Source organism: Mustela nigripes, chromosome 12, assembly GCF_022355385.1.
Source record: "Mustela nigripes isolate SB6536 chromosome 12, MUSNIG.SB6536, whole genome shotgun sequence".
Taxonomy (NCBI): Eukaryota; Metazoa; Chordata; class Mammalia; order Carnivora; family Mustelidae; genus Mustela; species Mustela nigripes.
Genome location: NC_081568.1, coordinates 51096885 through 51116825, shown reverse-complemented (window position 1 = coordinate 51116825; position 19941 = coordinate 51096885). Strand labels below are relative to the sequence as shown.

Below are 19941 nucleotides of genomic sequence, written 5' to 3'. Positions count from 1 at the left end.
GCTGTTCCAGCGGTATTGGATTTCTTACTGTCCTTCCAGTACACCATGTATCATCCCAGCTTTGGACCTTTGAACCATCTCTTTTTTTCTACCTGAAATGCTCTTCCACTAATGGACCTGTGGCTAAGTCTTTCATCAGTCTTTGCTTATATTCAGCTTTCTGATGAAGCCTGTACTGACCACACTCCTTAAAATTGCAAGCTAACTGGGATATCTGGGTGACTCAGTGGGTTAAAGCCTCTGCCTTCAGCTCAGGTCAAGATCCCAGAGTCCTGAGATGGAGCCCCGCATCAGGCTCTCTGCTCAGCAGGGAGCCGGCTTCCTCCTCTCTCTGCCTGCCTCTCTGCCTACTTGTGATCTCTGTCAAATAAATAAATAAAATCTTAAAAAAAAATTGCAACCTAAGTGCCCTCCCAAGATTCCACATACTACTCACCTTGCACTACGTTTCTTATTTGTCCATAGTCATCATAAGTCTTACTACTTTCTAATATATTATATAATTTACCTGTTTGTTATGCCCACTATCTATTGTCCATCTCCCCCAACTTGCATGCATTCTCAGTAAGGGCAGCTGGCTTTTTTTTTTTTTTTCTACCAATGTGCCACAAGTGCTGAGAACCATGCATACACATAGTTGGCATTCAGTAAGTATGTATTGACTAACAATACAACAAGCAACCTCAGAGATATCTCAGAAAAGGTTGTTCAAAGTTATTTAGAAATATCCAGGATTCCAAGGGTAAACTTGAGGCTTTGAGAATTAGAATACCTCTCTGTCCATGTCTCTCTCTGCCTTTCTCTGACTTTCTCAGGAGCCGCATGTACCTTTTCCCATGGTATCTGTGCTTCATTGTTCATTGTTCATATTGACTTTCCCTACTTTCTTATAGCAAGTTATGGCTTCTTTGTTCCTCTTCTCCTCTCCCTTTCTGAATCATTACCTTTTCATATTTCACTGGTAAATAATCTCTCAATATCAATCTCTCAATATGTGGATTCCATATTCTTAGCAAAGGAATATGCTTAATCCAGCCTAAAGTAGACATCCGTCATGTATAACCAGCCATGGCTGCAACTGAGGGTACCGTCCGGGTTCAGCAGAGGCTGTGGGGAGGAGTAGTTTCAACTGATGTTTGGTGTTGGTGGGCAGAGAACCCTAAACTTATGTACTATAGCTATTCTCTTTTATATGCCATATCTCTACATAAATTGTAAAGATGGATATAAGCCAGATTCAGATTATATAAACTCTCCTAGCTCCCATTACCACTTTAAAACAGTCAGAAAATTTTCTCATGGTTCTTTATTATGACAGATCTTAAAACATGATGTCCATGTGGTCTATTCAGCCATCTATTTGCTTAAATTTAGGTAGGTTTGCAAATTTGAAAAAGTGTAGCAAAGCATCAATCTTCATTTGTCTTCTCCTGATCCTATTTTTTTTTTTTTTTTGGGCATGTGCTTGGCTCTAAACACTGGTTTTAAATTTTACTTACTTCATTCTTGCCCCTTGTATTTGTTAAAACCATATATCCACCAGTGAGCCTTGTATTTTGGAAAAACTGAGTTGACAACAGAATAAGGAATGGGAACTAAAGTGGCATGTCAACAAATTAATAACAGAAATCTTTTTTATTTTAAGATTTTATTTATTTGAAAGAGAGAGAGAGATCACCAGTAGGCAGAGAGGCAGGCGGCGGGGGGTGGGGAGCAGACTCCCCACTGAGCAGAGAGCCCAATGCAGTGCTCAATCCCAGGACTCTGGGACCACGACCTGAGCCGAAGACAGATGCTTAACCCACCGAGCCACCCAGCACCCATAACAGAAATCTATTTTTGAGTAACACATTTTATGATATCAATAAGATACTTTATAAAAGTATCATAATTCCATAGAACATGAACCAAGAAGACCCATTCCTTTGTAGTATGAATACTAAATAAGGTTTCAAATGCTCTTATACATATTAAAAATTGGCAAACCTTCCATGTAAATAGATATCTTCCAATCTGTGTATTTATATGTTTGTTATGATTTGAGTCTAATACTTCTTTTTAAAAGTCAGTTCTTAATCTGTTAGATTTTAAACTATATACCTACTGAAGATCTTCTTGGCTTATTTTGAATATATACAGATGATGAGACCAATGTTATCTGTTATATAGATGTTAATCACCAGAGTTTACTTATTCATTCAAAAACATTTATTTAACACTTATCATGTACCAAACAATATCTCAGATATTTTTTATACCGAAGTGAAGAAAATAGACACATTCCTGCCCTATAAGAATGTGCATCATTCTTATGTACAGAGAGACAGCCAATGGAATGAATAGAGAAACTCATCCCTGAATGATCAAGTATAAGAAAATTAAGACAAAAATATAGAGAACAACTATTTTCGGGAATCAGGGTGATGGTTCAGAATAAGGTAGAGAGGCCAAGCTTCATCTGGAGGTCACTGAAGCTGAAACCTGAATCAGGAATAAGAGACGTTCACGTGAAGATCTACATGAAGAGAGTACAAGGCAAGTGCTAAGACCTCAAGACTGGGAAGATGATTCCTGTGTTTAAAGAGCCAAGCAGGCCAATATAGTTTAGCTAAAAGACTAAGGGAAAAAAAGTAGAAGTTGACTTCAAAGAGGTAGGCAAGACCAGACTCAGATCATGTAAGCGGGTTTCTTGTTTTATTTATAAGGTAAACTGAGAAGTACCTAGAAGCTTTTGAACAGAGTGACAAGGTCAGGTTATTCCTTTAAAGCACACTGCCTACTATATATTGTAGGGGAGTACAACTGAAACCCAGAAAACCAGTTAGGCCGTGATAGCAGTTTTGCAGGCGTGAACTGATGTAGTCATAGTCTATGAGACCAGTACTGGGAAACAGAGAGAATTCAATGAATATATTTGGAAGGTAGAGACCACAGCTAGAGTTTTATTTTGGACATATGGAAATAACAGATTTGCAGATATATATGCTGTAAGCTAGAGGAGAGATTCGTTATCTCATATATAGACTCCAAGATTATAGAGTCCCTAGCTCCTAGGATATTCTACATCTAAGACAATATAAACATATGTATGTCTTAGAACATTCCTGAATTTTTAAGGAATTTTTCAAACTCTATAGAGCAGAGTTTCTCCCAAGCACAGACATGTAGTCTATGCATCAGAATCTGCTGGTACAATTATTAATGTACCTACACAGTTAGCCTACACAATTAGACTCTGTAGGTATGGTCCAGGAATGGGCATGATTAACAGGTCCTGGAGGTGATTTGTTGGCCCACTAAAATTTGAGGATACTACTGAGGTGAATCACTCTTTAAGTCCTAATGCTGTTATATTAAATGCCAATTAACTATGTTGGTAATATTTGTCCTTTATTTTTCCCCTCATCATAGAAACCATTTGTACTCTAAAACCAATGTTCTATAACAATACTGTGGTTTGGAGAAAACTGCCCCTTGAATTTGAAAATCAATTGAGATTTTCCTCCCGTTAGAAAATTGCCCTTTTATCTGCAATTGCACAAGCCTTAGGATCAAAGGAAATTAATTTTAGTACTTTGGTTTCTTTTTGTTTTGCTTTATGAAATCTTTGTGGATAGTTTGTTTTAGTGTCATATGCTAACGAATATCGAAGTTCTATATAGAAAAAGTACTAATAAAACAGTTGGTTTGGATTGGTAGGATCAGTACAAGGTATCATGTACACTGCCCTTACCTGCTGCCAAATCAAAGGTATGACCTTAGTTATGTTTAGACATTCAGGCATCTTGCCTTAAACAAGCTGGGTTGCAAATATTCAAAGTGCAAATGCTCAAGCTATTCTTCTGCAGGCTGGAAACAAATCGCCCAAACACCTCACCATCTAGAAAATTATGTTTGTTTGGGTGCTTATTGATTTGAAATCACTGACCTAATTACCATTATGTTAGGAGAGGAACACAGTTCCTGAGTCTGTTAATAAGCAATGGTGGAAGAAAGGGGCTTCCACATTTCCAAACAAATTGGTTTAAAGCAATTTAGAAAGCAAACTAGTAGCAGAGATGACCATCAGGTCACTCTACAAGTATGGAAATGTGCTTTCTGATTTTTTATGATGGAAACTCACAGATTCAGATGACAGATTTATTCAGAATGTACTTGTTTGTCTGTCTGTTTGCCAGCACAATGTCACTCTTTCTGGCATTAGTCCTTGAGTTTGAATTATTTCAGATATAGGAGCACACTCTCCAGTTCAGCGCTGTCCTCGGGACTTATATATATTACGCATTTTGTTTGACCCCTGAAGCATTTGAGATTCTTAGCCCTTATTTGACTGCCAAATGTTTTAACCCAGATACTGGTAGGCTGAGACAACCAATAAATCAGCTTCGTTTCTTTGCTGCTCTGTTCAGACCCTACAAGAGAGGGAATATTACTCTATCACATATTAAAGATTGTGCCCATTATTTACTGAAGATAAATATTAAAAGGATTTACCCAATATTATTTATTGCTGGGTTACAAACTACCCTAAAACTTAATAGCTTAAAAGAGTAGATATTTATTTTCTCGTAGTTTAGAGGTTCAGAAATCACAAGTCAGTTAGGTAGGTGATTGGCTTAGGGTTCCTCATGAGGTGTGACCAAGCTGTTGGTCAGGGTTTTGGTCCCATCTGAAGGCTCACCCAGGTAAGGACTCATTTTTTAAAACTCAGGAACTCGTCTTGTTCCTCTCAGTGTTCCAGTTAGACTGAGGGTCTCAGTTTCTCAGTCAACTGGAGGACCCCCTCAGTTCCTCACCACATGGGTCTCTCCACAGAGCAGCTTCCAACATAGTGGAACCTGAAGACCAGAAGAAGACAGACAGAGACAGAGGGAGTACATTCAAAAGAAGCGCAAGTCTTTTTTTTTTTTCTTTTTTTAAGATTTTTATTTATTTACTTGACAGAGAGAGAGGCACAGTGAGAGAGGGAACACAAGCAGGGGGATTGGGAGAGGGAGAAGGCTTCCCACTGAGCAGGGAGCCCAATGTGGGGCATGATCCCAGGCCTCTGGGATCATGACCCGAGCCCAAGACAGACGCTTAATACCTGAGCCACTCAGGTGCCCCAGCCCAAGTCTTTTAAAAACCTAATCTCAAAAGTAACATCTCATCACTTCTGCTATATTCTGTATCACTAAGTCCAGCCCATACTCCAGGAGATGGAAATTAAGCTTCACCATTTGTAGTTAGTAATAGCAAATAATATGTGGATATTTTTATTAAAATCACCACAGCAAGCTAGTTCTCTATTCAGCTTAAAAACAAAACAAACAAACAAACAAACAAACCTATAGAGACATAGGGTACTGTACTTAGCTTGGCTGAATTTGGGTCATGTCTTGATAATTATTTAGTTTTAAGCATTTTCCACATGTCCTGTATTTCATCTTTGGTGTCAACATTTAAAAAATTATATTTAAGGAATAATTTTATTCTGAAGCCAGGAATATAATCAATAGTTTAAAAGAGTGCATATTTGCCTCCATATTGCTCAAGGCTTAAGGAATTACTTTAGCTGTTTTTATCATAACTTTATTTTTTAAGATGAAAATGTTTTATTCCATGTTAGAAGCTCCAAATGTTAACTGCTTGGCTTGCACTAATAATGTCAATTTCAGGGTCTTGTTTATATGAATTAATTTGCATAAGCATTTAGAGACCAAACAAAGAGAATTGGCAGTTCATTGCATTCACATATATACAACTTCCACCAAACTGATAGTCCAATAGGGATGGACAATAGCTTCAATTGTATACAAATGCATTAACTTCCTTTTTAAAAAGAAATATGTATTTCACTGCACTGGAGAACCAAATGATTTGCATTTAATTTCAAGAATTTCAGGGATGCCTGTGTGGCTTATTCAGTTAAGTGTCTTCCTTCAGCTCAGGTCACGATCCCTGGGTCCTGAGATCAAGTCCTGCATTGGGCTTCTTGCTCAGCAGGGAGTCTGCTTTTCCCTCTCCCTCTGCAGCTCCCCCTGCTCATGCTCTCTCTCTCTGTCTCTGAAAAATCAATAAATACAATCTTAAAAATATAATTTCATACACACACATTTAGTCTAAGGAATAAAAATTATTTTTCAAAGTCCCTTTTTATTTCTACTATAAAAAAACAAAATTACTAGTTTTTGGTAGTCCTTAGTAATTTAAATTATGAATTATTTGGAGTTTTCCTTAAATTTAACCAAATTTCAGATAAGATATCCTCTAAATAGTGACTTGAATTGTGATCTACAAGGGCGCTGGGGGGTTGCTGAGACCTTTTCAGAGTGCCCTCAAGGTTAAAGCTCCTTTCATAAAAATACTAAGCCTTTATTTGCTTTTTTCACTTTCATTATTTCAAAATGTACAGTCATGTTTTCCAAAGGCTCCATGAAACAAATTATCACAACCACTGAATGCAGAAACAAATATGAGAATCCAGCTGTCTTTTGTTAAGCCAGCCATTAAAGAAATTTACAAATATACAAAACAATACCAGTCTTTGTGTGTGGGTGTTTTGTAAAATATAACGACTATTCATAAAAATGTCATTTATGTTAGCCTGTAAATAGGATCATTATTATTTTAAATGAATGAATAAATATTTTTAAATATCTGTTTTAATTTCTAACATAGTATACATCAGTAGGTATAATCCACCTAAACAAAAGCTTTTGGGAGCTCCCAATAATTTTTTTAATATAAAGAGCTTCTAAGTCCAAAAATTTGAGGATTGTTATTTAGAAAAATTTTATTTTTTAAGTATAGAAACTGAGTTCTATGATTTGCCCCAAATCCTACAGCCTGTATGTAGCCTCACTGGGATAGGAATCTAGGTAAGTCTCCTGATTTGGGTTATGCCATATGGCTGAGCCCATAGTACTTATGAATCCAGTTAGAGATTCTCTGAAGGTGAAGAAAGATGTTTGTTTCTGTTTTCTACAGAACCTAGTGTCCTCTATTAGCTTTAACTAATTTACAATCTACCCCCAAAGCTAGTGGATTCAAACAGAACTATTTATTATTGCTTAGGAAGCTGCAGGTGAGCTGAGAGGCTCTGAGCCAGGCTTACACATGCATGTGTGGTTCTCACGCAGATGGGCTTGGAGCTGGCTGACAGCTGTGATGGGGGTGAGTGGCCACATGTCCCTCCTCCTCCGCAGGCTGTGCAAGGCCTTGCACAGAGTGGCAGTGGGATTCCAGAAGGGAGGGAGGGGGAGCTACCAAACCTTCACTAGCCCCAGCTTAGAACTGGCTCCATGTTTACTTCTTTGATTAAAACAAGTGTCAAGGGCAGCTGAGATTCAGGGTATAGAGAAATACTCTTATCTTTTCTTGGGAGTAGCCGCAGAGTCACATTGCAAAAAGGTATTGATACAGTGAGGGAGATGATTACAGACATATTTTTGTGATATTACAGAATGATTTGAAAATAGGGCTTTGAATAGCAGTAAGTAGTTACGGAGGGATTGGACCCTGATGTTGAAGGGGATTTAGTTTAACTCCCATTTCTGACATTTGAGAAAGTCACGTAACCTCTTTAAATTGTAGTTCCTTCATCTGTAAACTGGGGATAACAGTTTTCACCTCAAAAGGATTAAATGAGATCATGCTTGTGAAGTACATTTTAGCAACTTTAAAACTCCCTTGCATTAAATCACCTCTTGAATTCGTTCTGACTCCCCTAAACAAAATAGCAATGCCATATTTAACTATGCATATATGTTTTCAAGAGCAGCTGGCATGCATGAACCCCCAAGGCCTCCTGCTGTTCACATAAGCCCTTCACCAAACATAATTCGGGCCCATCTTGGCAAATGTACTAATAATCTGCTATATACCGCCTTTCCACTCCAAGTCATGGGTACCAATTTGAAAAATGTATGCTCACTGTTTAAATTGAGTATACTAATTGAGTATAGTGTATGGATTCCTTACCAGATAATTTAAACTTATTTAGTGCTACTTCAGGTTATTATGCAAGCACAGAAGAAGGGGGCTCACATCTGGAGTTTAAAAATAGAATGAAGAGGCACCTGGGTCGCCCAGTCCATTAAGTGTCTGTCTGCCTTCTGCTTGAGTCATGATCTGTGGAGCCCCACCTCACTGGGATCCCTGCTCAGCTACTCAGTAGGAAGCTTGCTTCTCTCTCTCCAGTTCCCCCTACCCCCCGACCCCTCCCCCACCTCATGCTCTCTCTCTCTCTCTCAAATTAGTAGATAAAATCTTAAAAAAGTAAAAGCAGTATGAATTTTTTTTTTTTCTTATTTGTCAAGACACATGTTAACAGTCTGTTTCAAAGACCAGCCAGTCATTCAGACTAAAAATTCCTCTGCAAGAACATCTGGTCTGATATCCTTCGGTGTGTGATTCCCCAGCTGAGGCCTGTCACAGTGAAGGTGTGTGAGAGAATGGGGTAAGACGGAGAGGCTCCGACCACTTTCAGCAACAGCAGGCTAGGCCTTCACATTCTCTGTCACCCCTTATGAGAAAGCAGATGGGTTGGTGTAACACTTGATAGCTTTTTATTACACAGCTGTGTGTATCTCCTAGGCCATGCAATTGGCCTTGTTAATTTAAATATCTTCCATTTTCACTCTTGAGCTAACAAACTCTTCCATTTGACTAAATCCCCTTTTCACCAGGGAGCACTATTTTATTTGCACTGTAGGTATTGACTGCCTCTGGAGACTACCATGGCAGTTTGGTTTTCAAAATCTGTCAGCCCAGAGAAAGTCATTACCAGAGGCCCATGGCCATTCCAAGGAACTCTTGTTCACCTCAGAATGATAATATATATTAAAAGTCAGCAACACCAGGAAGCTTCTTTTGACACCATGGCCTTTTCTTCAACTTAGCAGCTGCCTCTTATGGACTAGTACCAATGGCACTGCCTTTCTTTTAGTGACTCTAAGGCTTGTGCCTGGGAATTCCACAAATCTCTAATGATGCTCACGTTTGCAGTCCGACTACCTTGCAGTTCAGCAAGTAGCATCTGCTCATCCCAACATTCTCAGAAGTGGAATCTGGTGAACCACAGCCAGAGGGTTAGTATGTGGACAATTCAATGCAGCAATCTTGTGTGAGTGCCTCCCTCAGTTTAAGACCCTTATTAAGAGGACACAGGCCACAGAGAACTTGGTTCCTCACCCTCCAGGGTAGTCTGGTGGCTGGGACCAACACATCTACAAACCTTCTCAGGCAAACTGGCTGTGACAACTCTATGAGTAGAAATTCAAGCAGCGTGCTGTGAAAACTTGAGGAAGGAAAGACAAGATGATCTTGGGAGAGGTGGAAGTTGAGATGGACCCTGAAATTGTACAGAAATTTGATATGAGTGGGGAAAATATTTCAGTTCACTGAAATCACTTGGACCAAGGCTTGGAGACCAAAGGACTACAAAAGAGTATGGGTGGAGCTTTGAAAGAGCAAGAAGTATAACAGAAGATGAGGCTTTGAGGTGGCTAGAAGCCCTGTGATAGAGTCTTGAATGCCTGAATGAAGAATTAGCTTTTAAATCTGGACTTGTTGAGAAGGCCATAAAGACATTTTCCCACATTTTTGTTTTCTGTCTTGTTATGTGTTTTTAAGGCATGGAAATGACACATTAACCTGTTTGTGAGTGAGGTATAAGAGCAGCGTATGTAGCACAGACTAGAAGAAGGGGGAATCCTGAAGGCTGCTAACGAGTCTATTGATGGATATGAACAGAAGTCAGATCTGATGCCAGAGTGGACTATTCTTCACCCTAAATATTCAAATAAAACTGATGTGACTAATAGACTCTTAATCTCACAAAACAAACTGAGGGTTGCCGGGGGAGGAGGGTAGGAAGAGGGTGGTGGGTTTATAGACCTTGGGGAAGGTATGTGCTATGGTGAGTGCTATGAAGTGTGTAAACCTGGCGATTCAGACCTGTGCCCCTGGGGCTAATAATACATTATATGTTAATAAAAAAATTAAAAAATTTAAAAAATAAAAAAATAAAAGGTTTAGGAGTTAAAAAAAAAAAAAAAAACTGATGTGAATACAGATGTGCAGAAACCATTTAGACCTGGCTCCATCTCTCAGTTGTGGGCTACTGGTGATTGTACGCTGTAGATTATTGAAGAGAATTAGACTGCTAGAGAGAGACAACATCAGAAACATCTGCTCTTCTCTCTTACAAGAGAGACAGAGCTGGGAAAAAATATTTTTATCTTGGAGCTAATAAAACCTTGGTTCAGAAGAAACATTGTTTGTCTCTTGGTCACACTAGATACCAGACATCCCTTGCCAGACTCCCATGGCAAGGTAAATGCTGTCCTCTCGGCAGCATTCTCCTAATCACTTGCTCTGCTGAGGTGATCCATGTGGCAAACGCCATCTGCCTTGCCTGGAAGTTTATTAGAACCACAGAATCCCAGGTTCCACCTACTTAAGCCTAGTTCACATTGCATTTTATTTTTCTTTTTTTCTGTTTTCTCCAACTTTTGTGTTATTATTATCATGAACATATAATGCAGTATTTGTTTCAGGGGTACAAGTCTGTGATGCATCAGTCTTACACAATACATAGCGCTTACTAAAGCACAGACACTCCCCGGTGTCCACCCCCAGCCGCCCAAATCCTCAAATCCACATTCACTCCAGCCACCTTCAGTTTGTCTCCTGAGATTAAGAGTCTCTAACGTTTTGACTCCCTCTCTGGTTTTGTCTTGTTTCGTTTTTTTCCTCTCTTCCCCTATGATCCTCTGCCTTGTTTCTGTTTCTCAAATTCCATGTATCAGTGAGATCATATGGTAATTGTCTTTTCTCTGAGTGACTGACTTTGGTTAGCACAATACCCTATAGTTCCATCCACATCATTGCAAATGGCAGATTTCATTTTTTGATGAATAATATTCCTTTTTTGGAATGAATAATAATTCACTTTCTGATGCATAATATTCCCATACATACATATATATATATATATATATATCCATTCATGTGTGGATGGACAGTGTTGGTCGTATAGTGGTGAGCATAGCTGCCTTCCATGTATTTATGGACATCTGTCAATGGGGTCTTTCCATAGTTGGGCTATAGTGGACATTGCTGCTATAAACATTGGGGTGCAGTTGCCCCTTTGGATTACTACATTTGTATTGCATTTTAATAAGATTTCCATAATTTCTGTGCATGTTACATCTGAGAAGTACTGGTCTGTCTTCTTAGCCAATAGTTCTTTGCCTCTTCTATGTTATTTCAGGACTTAGGGTTCGTGCATATGGGAGAAACAGGGTTGAATAAAGGGGAATAATCCTGGTAACCAAAATCCAGTCTAGTTTATATGGTTCTAGACAGAACCATGTAGAGAGTTTAAGGCAGTATCTGTCACATAAGGCTCTGAAATGGCAGTTGCTATTATTGTTGTAGCTATTTTTATTATTATAATATAATTATAATTATTATTTATTATTAATGGTTTCTCTTACCTGGAGCATCAGCTTAATTGCTCGAGCTCTACAAACATAAGGAAGCTTAAGAAACACATCATGGAGTTACACTTAACAGGAACAGCAACCAGAGCTCTCTGCTTTCATACAAAGACCACAATTACTGAGTTTTGCAATGAAATCCAAAAAGAGAAATTATCTTTAGAACACAGAATCTAACATTTTACTTGATTATGATCAATTTCAATCCTCTTACAAGAGATTTGAATTTGAAAATGCTAATAGCATAAAAAAAAAAAAAAAGGTTATCTTTGATGTAGGAGTTGAATGCCAGACCATGACTTAATGGTGTTTCTTACCAAGATGCCACTTGGTAATCAAGTCCGACCTACCCTAGGCCAATTATTTTGAGCTTCAAGGCTGAGAAATGATTTGATAGCAGGACATTTGTGTCTAGCAGTCCATCTAAAGAGGAGAATAAAGAATAAGATGCAATTAAGGAGTCAGAGCAATCACTCAGAGTGTCTTTGGAATCCTTTCTTTGCTGAATTTAAAGTTATAGCTGACAAGTGAGTTTCTCTCTCTCCCTTTTGAAAAATCCTCACAACTAATTGGCATCGATTGTACTCAGTCTTGCTCCTTTGCACAACATACAGGACTCTGTATAGAGGGACATCCATTCTGACTGTGGACTGATAGACTTCTAATTGTGGTCATTGCATTAGTCACGAGACAAAGCTTGCTTTTTTGTTGCACATTTGGTCATGCTACTTCCCTGAAGTGTTTGTTTGCCTTAAAAGTCAGTTTGATCTCTGTTGTTATTGCAAATGTTTTTCTTCTCTTCTGGAAATTTTTGGAGGGAAAAAAATTTTATTTTAATCCACTAAAGAATAAGATATGGTTCCAAGGGACTATGTTCTCAGGTACTTACTTAGGAACATAACTAGAGCACCCTAAAACGTGTGAATAGCTCTAGCATTTTAGAGAGTCATTACACTGTGGGAATATTCTTTATATTCTGAAAAAACAATGTGTCTGGCCAAATTGCCAAGGGTAAGTAATATTAAGCAAATTCTTTATTGAGGGATATTCTGACGTGTACTGTGCTAAAGGTTTGTGACTATAAGAGGCTGCCCAAAATTTGTAGGTACTCCCAAATACATTTACTGAAGAACCCTGTTCCATGAGGTACATCACAGGATTAGTGTTCCCCAGAATGTAAATTAAGTTTTAATTATAGTTACTTATATACTGTTAAGAATTACTACATAAAATTTTAAATACTATTAGGAGAGTGACATGCTAAAATTTTTACAATGAGGTGTCCAATTCAAAAAAGCTTTTAAAGTGTTGTGATAGTGGGGCACCTGAGTGGCTCAGTGTGTTGAGTGTCTGTCTTTGGCTCAGATCATGATCCCAGGGTCATGGGACCAAGCCCCATGTCAGGCTCCCTGCTTGGCAAGGAGTCGGCTTTTCCCTCTCCCTCTGTCACCTCCCCATTCTTTTCTCTCTCTCTCTCTCTCTCTCTCTCTCTCATTCACTCTTGCTTTCTGTATTTCAAATAGATGAATACAATCTTAAAAAAAAAAAAAGCACTCTGATAGTTACATAAGAGGGCAGAAAATTTGAAATAAGACAACCCTTAAAAAAATCGAAACCATCCAAGGACTAGAGTGGATTGTCCCAATAATACTAGCCCATAATTCTCAAACATCACCAATTGGTTATGATGATTGAGAATTAACAGTTTAACACAACTACAGGGACACCTGGGAGACTCAGTCGTTTAAATCTCCTACTTTTGATTTTGGCTCAGGTCATGATCTCAGAGTCATGATCTCAAGGTCATGAGATCTAGACCCACCTCCTTCTCAGCTCACAACCAAGGCTGCTTGAGATTCCCTCTCCCTCTGTCTCTCCCTGTGCCCCCTGCCCACCTCATGGGTGGATGCTCTCTGTGTCTCAAGTAAATAAATAAATGAAATCTATAAAGCAACTATTATTTACTATCGCTACTTGGCTACAATGGGAGATAGAAAATAGATAATTACCCTAGAATGTATAACAGTCCAATTGGGGAGCAAAGTTTAAATAAATAACAAGAGAACATTAAGTCACTTTAATTTCTTACTAGGAAAAAAATAATGGCATTGATAATTAATTTCTTCTAAATGTTCTCACCAGCCCCCATTTAATATCTTGGTATAGGTTCATATTCCCTACACAGTAAAATTCTTCTAACATGAAATATTAATTTAGTAGATAACAAAATAGACAAGTAGACTGACACTAAAGAGTTGAAAAACAACTTTTTAAAATGCCATGTTATGTAATAAGATCATGTCACAATTTTAAGAACATGTTCAGTTATTATGTGAATGTTTTTAACATGGCCTATCTGCTTCTTAGATCTCATATAGTATATATTTTTATCAATATTTAAAAGAAAACATATCTGTCATTCATATATAGATTTTTAAATTTACATGTTTATCTAAACTGATCAAAAACTTTAACATTGTATATAGTTTTAATTCCTTCAGGTAAATTCCAGTGAATTTATATTTTGGTTTATTCATAGGCCATTTGAAGTTATGTGGGTTATGTTTTTAATGATAACAATACAATTTAATGACTCAGTTTCTGGAATCCCATGAATAAAATATAAAAGATGAATTTCATTTGCAAGACATTAATGAGAAGCTTCAGTGCATCTCCTCCTTCTGATATCTTTTAAAAGATAACTAATTATTTTTTCACTCATTAATATTATGAAAGCTGTAAAAGTCAGGTATATTTGCATATGTCTTATTTTTTAATCATTTTGAGAGGCTGTTAAATATTTCTTCCAAGAAGATGAAGATGAAGAAGAAAAAGAGGAGGAGGAGAAGGAGGAAGAGGAGGAGAAAAATTAGATCTGCTTTCACATTATCCTACACAATATACTGAGCTGGCTTGTGAACTTGACCACCCTGGCACTGTCATGGATTGTTGGTCTTTCATCTTCAGAAATCGGTGATGCAAGAGCATACATTTGCTGTCCATTGACAACATTCTACACTTGGTTAACCCAAAATGAAGTCAAGAAGATTGGGATTTTTAAGATCAGCAGTAACCAAGAAGTATTACAATGTGCTGTTCCATTATGTCAATTCCAAAATCTTAGATATCAGAATAAACTTCAGATGTTTCATTTTCAACTTCTAAACACCTTGGAGGGTTCTGTATCATTGAACACCCAATTTTCTCATTGTGTAAATGCATTGATGTGTTCATGAAATAGAAGCAAAGTGACATGCAACTGAATATAAGTTTTTAATTCATTTTAAATAATTCTTATTTGAAAAAGTACAAGCTAACTTTTTGAGCGTTATCTACCAGGTAAGCATTTTATAAGTGACAATGCATTTTTCTTGCAAAACAACTCTGTGAAGTAACTTTTATTATTGTTGTTGTTACAGTTTACAGAATTAAAATGGAGGACAGAGGGATGTTAAGCAACTTGCTGAATTATTACATAAAGATAAATACATAATGAAGAATCTTTGGATTTTTCTTTTTTTTTTGAGATTTTATTTATTTAGTGCTTGCTTTGGCAGCACATACACTAATATTTTATTTATTTATTTGTCAGAGATAGAGAGAGTGAGCACAAGCAGTGGGGGCAGCAGGTAGAGGGAGAAGCATTCTTCCCAGGGAGGAAAGAGGCTGATGTGGGACTTGATGCCAGGACCCTGGGATTATGACCAGAGCCAAAGGCAGACACTCAACCGACTGAGCCACCCAGGCAACCCCCTTTGGATTTTTCTTAAGGGCTATGTTATCATTGGGTAACTTTTTTTTTTTTTTATTCACTCAGAAGATATTTATTTAATACAGCTCTTTGTAGGTAACATATTAGAAGCAGGAGACAGAAGTATAAACATGATCAATACCTCCACAATGCCAAGCATTCAGATAAGCAACCATCACCCAAATCCACACAGGTAGTAGATAATTAATGTATTAATTCAACAATATATCCCAAATGCCTCTCCTCTCCAAGTATTATCGAGAAAGCACTTTGTCAAACAGCTGGCATTTTGACAAAAGCTATATTCAGTAATAACATTTTTACCTATTAAGCAATTATTAAGCAACTCCTATTCAACTGTATTGAAACGCCACAGATGTTCCCAGGCTTCTGCCTACAGAGGGCTTCTGTGATAAGGTTTGTAGCAATGAACAAGTGAGGTAAAAGCGAGCTAAGGAAGCTGGAGGACCAGAAACATTCTTCGCTAATTTAGACTTAGTTCTTTATTGAAAATGTAAGAGTTGACTAACTCTCATTCTCTTTTGAAGACGGCCGCATTCGACACTTTTTTTTCCCTTAGAAAACTATGGACTTCTTGTTTCATAAATACCTTCTTTCACGTTTATATACCACAAATCCAATTTTACAATGCATTTCTAACTAGCTAGCTTGATTCTAAGAATTAATTGCCCTTCTTTTATTATTTTAAACTATCTTATCAAAGGTGGGATTGTCAGGGGCACCTGGGTGGCTCAGTCGATTGAACATCTGCCTTAAGCTCAGGTCATGATGCCAGGGTCCTGGGATTGAACCCCACATCCTGTTCCCTGCTCAGCATGGAGTCAGCTCCTCCCTCACCCTCTGCTCCTCCCCCTGGATTGTGCTCTCTCTGTGTCTCTCTCAAATAAATAAATAAAATCTTTGTTTTTTAAAGGTGGGATTGTCATTGACTAAACTATTTCATAACTGAGAGATGTGTGCCAAAAAACATTGAGAAATGGGATTATATTTGAGATGAAGTCCTGGATGGTGAAGATTCCCATGGCCACTTTAAGAAAGTTGCAATCACAGAGAACAACAGTTATCCTTTGGGACAGATACTTTAGTTCTTAAGATTGGAGAGAGACTATTAATGGGGTAGATTAAGGGAGAATGAAAAGAATCTTTGTACTGTGCCATTCACTTTATACCTGGACTTCCCTTTAAAATTATGAATAATTTACTTTTAAATCAAAGTTTCATAGAAGAAAGACATTCTCTAACAAAGTGAATGGCTCCAAATGAGATTATGCTAATAAAAATGTTGGTGGTGTATGATCTATTAAATTTTCGAAATTTTGATTATAGTATCTGTCCTGCCTACCTCCTAGACTTTCAACTCTCTGCATGCAAAATTTCTTTGGAGGAGTAAATATGATATACAATATAATTTATGCTTCACAGGAGGGATCTTGAGGGAGTGGGTATATTGTTTATAAATATTAATGTTTACTGGATTTCATTGCATGCTTCCCTGTATTGCTATTTGTAATCTAATATGTGCCTATTCATTGCAGTTATATATATGCTTAGTAATTAAGATATGTGTGCTTATTCTACTCTGCCTCATGAATTGAAAGTATCATTAAAACAGAGAGCATGTTTTTATTATGCAGAGCTCTAGCCCCAGTAACTTTGTACTGATGGACGTAGTAGGTGCTCAATAAATAACTGTTGAATGAGTAGAAACATGCCTCCTAAATGCAATGTGTGTTTATAGTGCACACAATACATCTGTATTTACACCTTAAAACTAGTAGAATTACTGAGGTTATTGGGAGGGGGTATTTTTTGGAATTTAGATCTGCAGAATCAAATTTGGACATCATGTCTATGAATATTTAAAAAAAAGATGACTCACTTCTTTGTAATCACTACTCTTCTGATTTGAAACCAGATATATTGTAATTCAAAAATTTTATATGGGGAGTTTGAAGCATTCGGTACTGCACTGATAACTTAAATGATATTTTTCTCTGCTTTTGTCTTCACTTAAAGTACCATCCAGGGTCATGTAACAATGTGATAATGTTTGAAAAAATGAGATTCATAATCAGATGAACTAAGGTGCAGTTCAGAACTATATACTATTTCCTACTTGCAAGCTGTTAATTTTACTAAACCTTTACAGCCACCAGTGAGCTTAGTTATATTCCTCTCAGGAGACTGTTGGGAAAACTAAATGTAATATAGTTCAGGTGCTTAGCGAGATACCCAATAGAGTAGCCTTTAGCTGTGGCTGTTACCATTAACATAGTTCATCTTTTAAACAAGTATTTTTTTTCTGTTTTGTTTTGTTTGTTTTGTGTATCTGTATACGTGTGTGTATGTGTGTGATTTCTTTTACAGATGGATATACCACAGACGACATTGAGTTTTACTGGCGTGGGGATGATAATGCAGTAACAGGAGTAACAAAGATTGAACTTCCACAGTTCTCTATTGTGGATTACAAACTTATCACCAAGAAGGTCGTTTTTTCCACAGGTTTGTATCAGGGAAGCGGGCTAAGGGAAAAGGGGCTTCCACATAATTTGCAAAAGAGTCTATTTTTATCACAACTGGGCCCCAGGGAAAGATGATGACTAGAAGATTTAGATCTGCTGCAAACTTTCAGAACCCCATCAAGCTTATTACTCATTTGGGAACCACGCACTTTTTCCCCAGGAGCCACTCCCAACAAAGCTGAGGGGGTTAGTTCTACTCTGCTCATCTACCAAGAATGGACTAATGGTTAGAGACAGAACACAAGGAGAAATAAAGACCCAGGTCAGAGTTGTTTCCCCAACTTTATGCATTCTACAGTACTCCTTATAATCCTTTGAAAAATACTGGGAAGAGTCAAGTCAGGAAGAGAATTCCACATTTTCCTCAAAGATAAGAATTTCTTTATGTAACCTTACCTCTTGTTTTGGAGCTAAAAGCCCTTCCAGATGTTGAGATTATCCTGATGCTTTTCCAATGTTCCTCTTCCAGCATCGAGGCTTTAGGTTGTCAAATTTGGTTCCATCAGCACAAAATTTTAACAACAAAAAAAAGCTCAGGAAAGTAATACTTTGCTACATACTCATTAACGGGGAAAAAAACAATAAACCCACACGAATATTTCTTTTTATGATTTCCCCAGGCACAGAAATAACTAGTACTGTAACTATACATTTTAATCCTAAGGACTCAGGCACTTTCTTTCCTGCAAGCTACTTCAAGTAAAAGTTGTATGACTTCGTAAGAACACGAAGCTTCTAGCTTTAAAAAATAAACAACAGAAACTTTTTCCTAAATGTGAGGTCCTCTGGATCCCTAATACTGTAGAAATGAATTCATACTTGAAATATTCTTACTTCAGTATTATGACACTTAATAGAGCCCAAGATGGCTAGATAGGCTTTATTTCACTATTAGTAAGAATATCACTCCCCCCACACACTATTAATCAATGTGACTTTTGATATTCTAAGACTATGTTCAGTTACATATCTTTTTTATTTTTTAAAATATTTTATTTATCTATTTGTCACAGAGAGATCACAAGTAGGTAGAGAGGCAGGCAGAGAGAGAGGAGGAAGCAGGCTCCCTGCCGAGCAGAGAGCCCTATGCGGGGCTGGATCCCAGGACCCTGAGACCACTACACAAGCTGAAGGCAACCCACTGAACCACCCAGGCGCCCCTACATATCTTTTTTAAAGAGAAATTCCCCAGATCATCACAATAGAAGGACCTAGCTACAGGAATCTGATCCTTTAGTTTCGTCTCTTATAAATATCCTTTGAAACCAGTGATTCTCCGCTGTTCGATGGGTCAGAAATCCCTTTAGCACTCTGGTGGAATCAATGGAATTAGAAACAAGTGTGATCCATACATGTGAAAACCTTCACAGAACTTTAGGGAGTTGCTGTATACCTGAAGCCGTGTCATTGATCCTGGAATTACAGTGAATTCTGGGGCTTGGGAAGAAATTACTAAAATATGATCAGACTTTGCAGCCTTATTCTTACATACAAAACCAAAAAATCTTACAGGATAGCCTTGTTGAGAAACAGCTGAGGGGGAACAAAGGGGCTATACCAAACTATTTTATCTTCATAGTTGTAGAGAATGAGTGTCTTTGATCCAGTGCCGGAGGCTGAACAGGGAAGAGCTGGAATTCTTTTAATTACTCAGGAGTGTGGGTGTACTCAACACCGAGTGACTCTTGCTAATTAAAAGCCCGGTGTTCTCATACTACTTTTGCAGAAGAAAGTGCCCTTCACCAGGAGCTAAAATTGAATTTAAGAAAGATATACAAACTACTTATGGACCTTAAAGGGAAACTATCTATAAATATTGATTGATAATGATGACGTTCTAAAATTGCCTTTCTAGGTTCCTATCCCAGGTTGTCCCTCAGCTTTAAGCTTAAGAGAAACATTGGTTACTTTATTCTGCAAACATACATGCCTTCCATCCTGATCACTATCCTCTCCTGGGTGTCCTTCTGGATTAATTATGATGCATCAGCTGCAAGAGTGGCATTAGGTAGGCCATTTTCTAACTGCTTATGGAGCTTGACTCTGTGTGTCTACATGTGTGTGCTTGTGTGTGTATGTGCATGCACGTCCACTCACATCCTTTCCTTACCCTGGTATTTATGATGCATGACAAGACTGGACTGTGCGCATTACAAGA

The 19941-nt window shown here is 37.7% G+C and overlaps 1 protein-coding gene across 5 annotated transcripts in view; it reads left to right on the top strand.

Annotated features, from left to right (window-relative positions):
• The window catches only part of GABRB2 (gamma-aminobutyric acid type A receptor subunit beta2), a 239303-nt gene that overhangs the window by 174666 nt on the left and 44696 nt on the right, over positions 1-19941 (top strand). For all 5 annotated transcript variants that reach the window (XM_059417298.1, XM_059417300.1, XM_059417296.1 and 2 more), the window contains 2 exons: positions 17626-17763; positions 19639-19791. In XM_059417298.1, coding sequence (XP_059273281.1) covers positions 17626-17763; positions 19639-19791 — 291 coding nt within the window. The remainder of the gene's footprint in view (positions 1-17625; positions 17764-19638; positions 19792-19941) is intronic.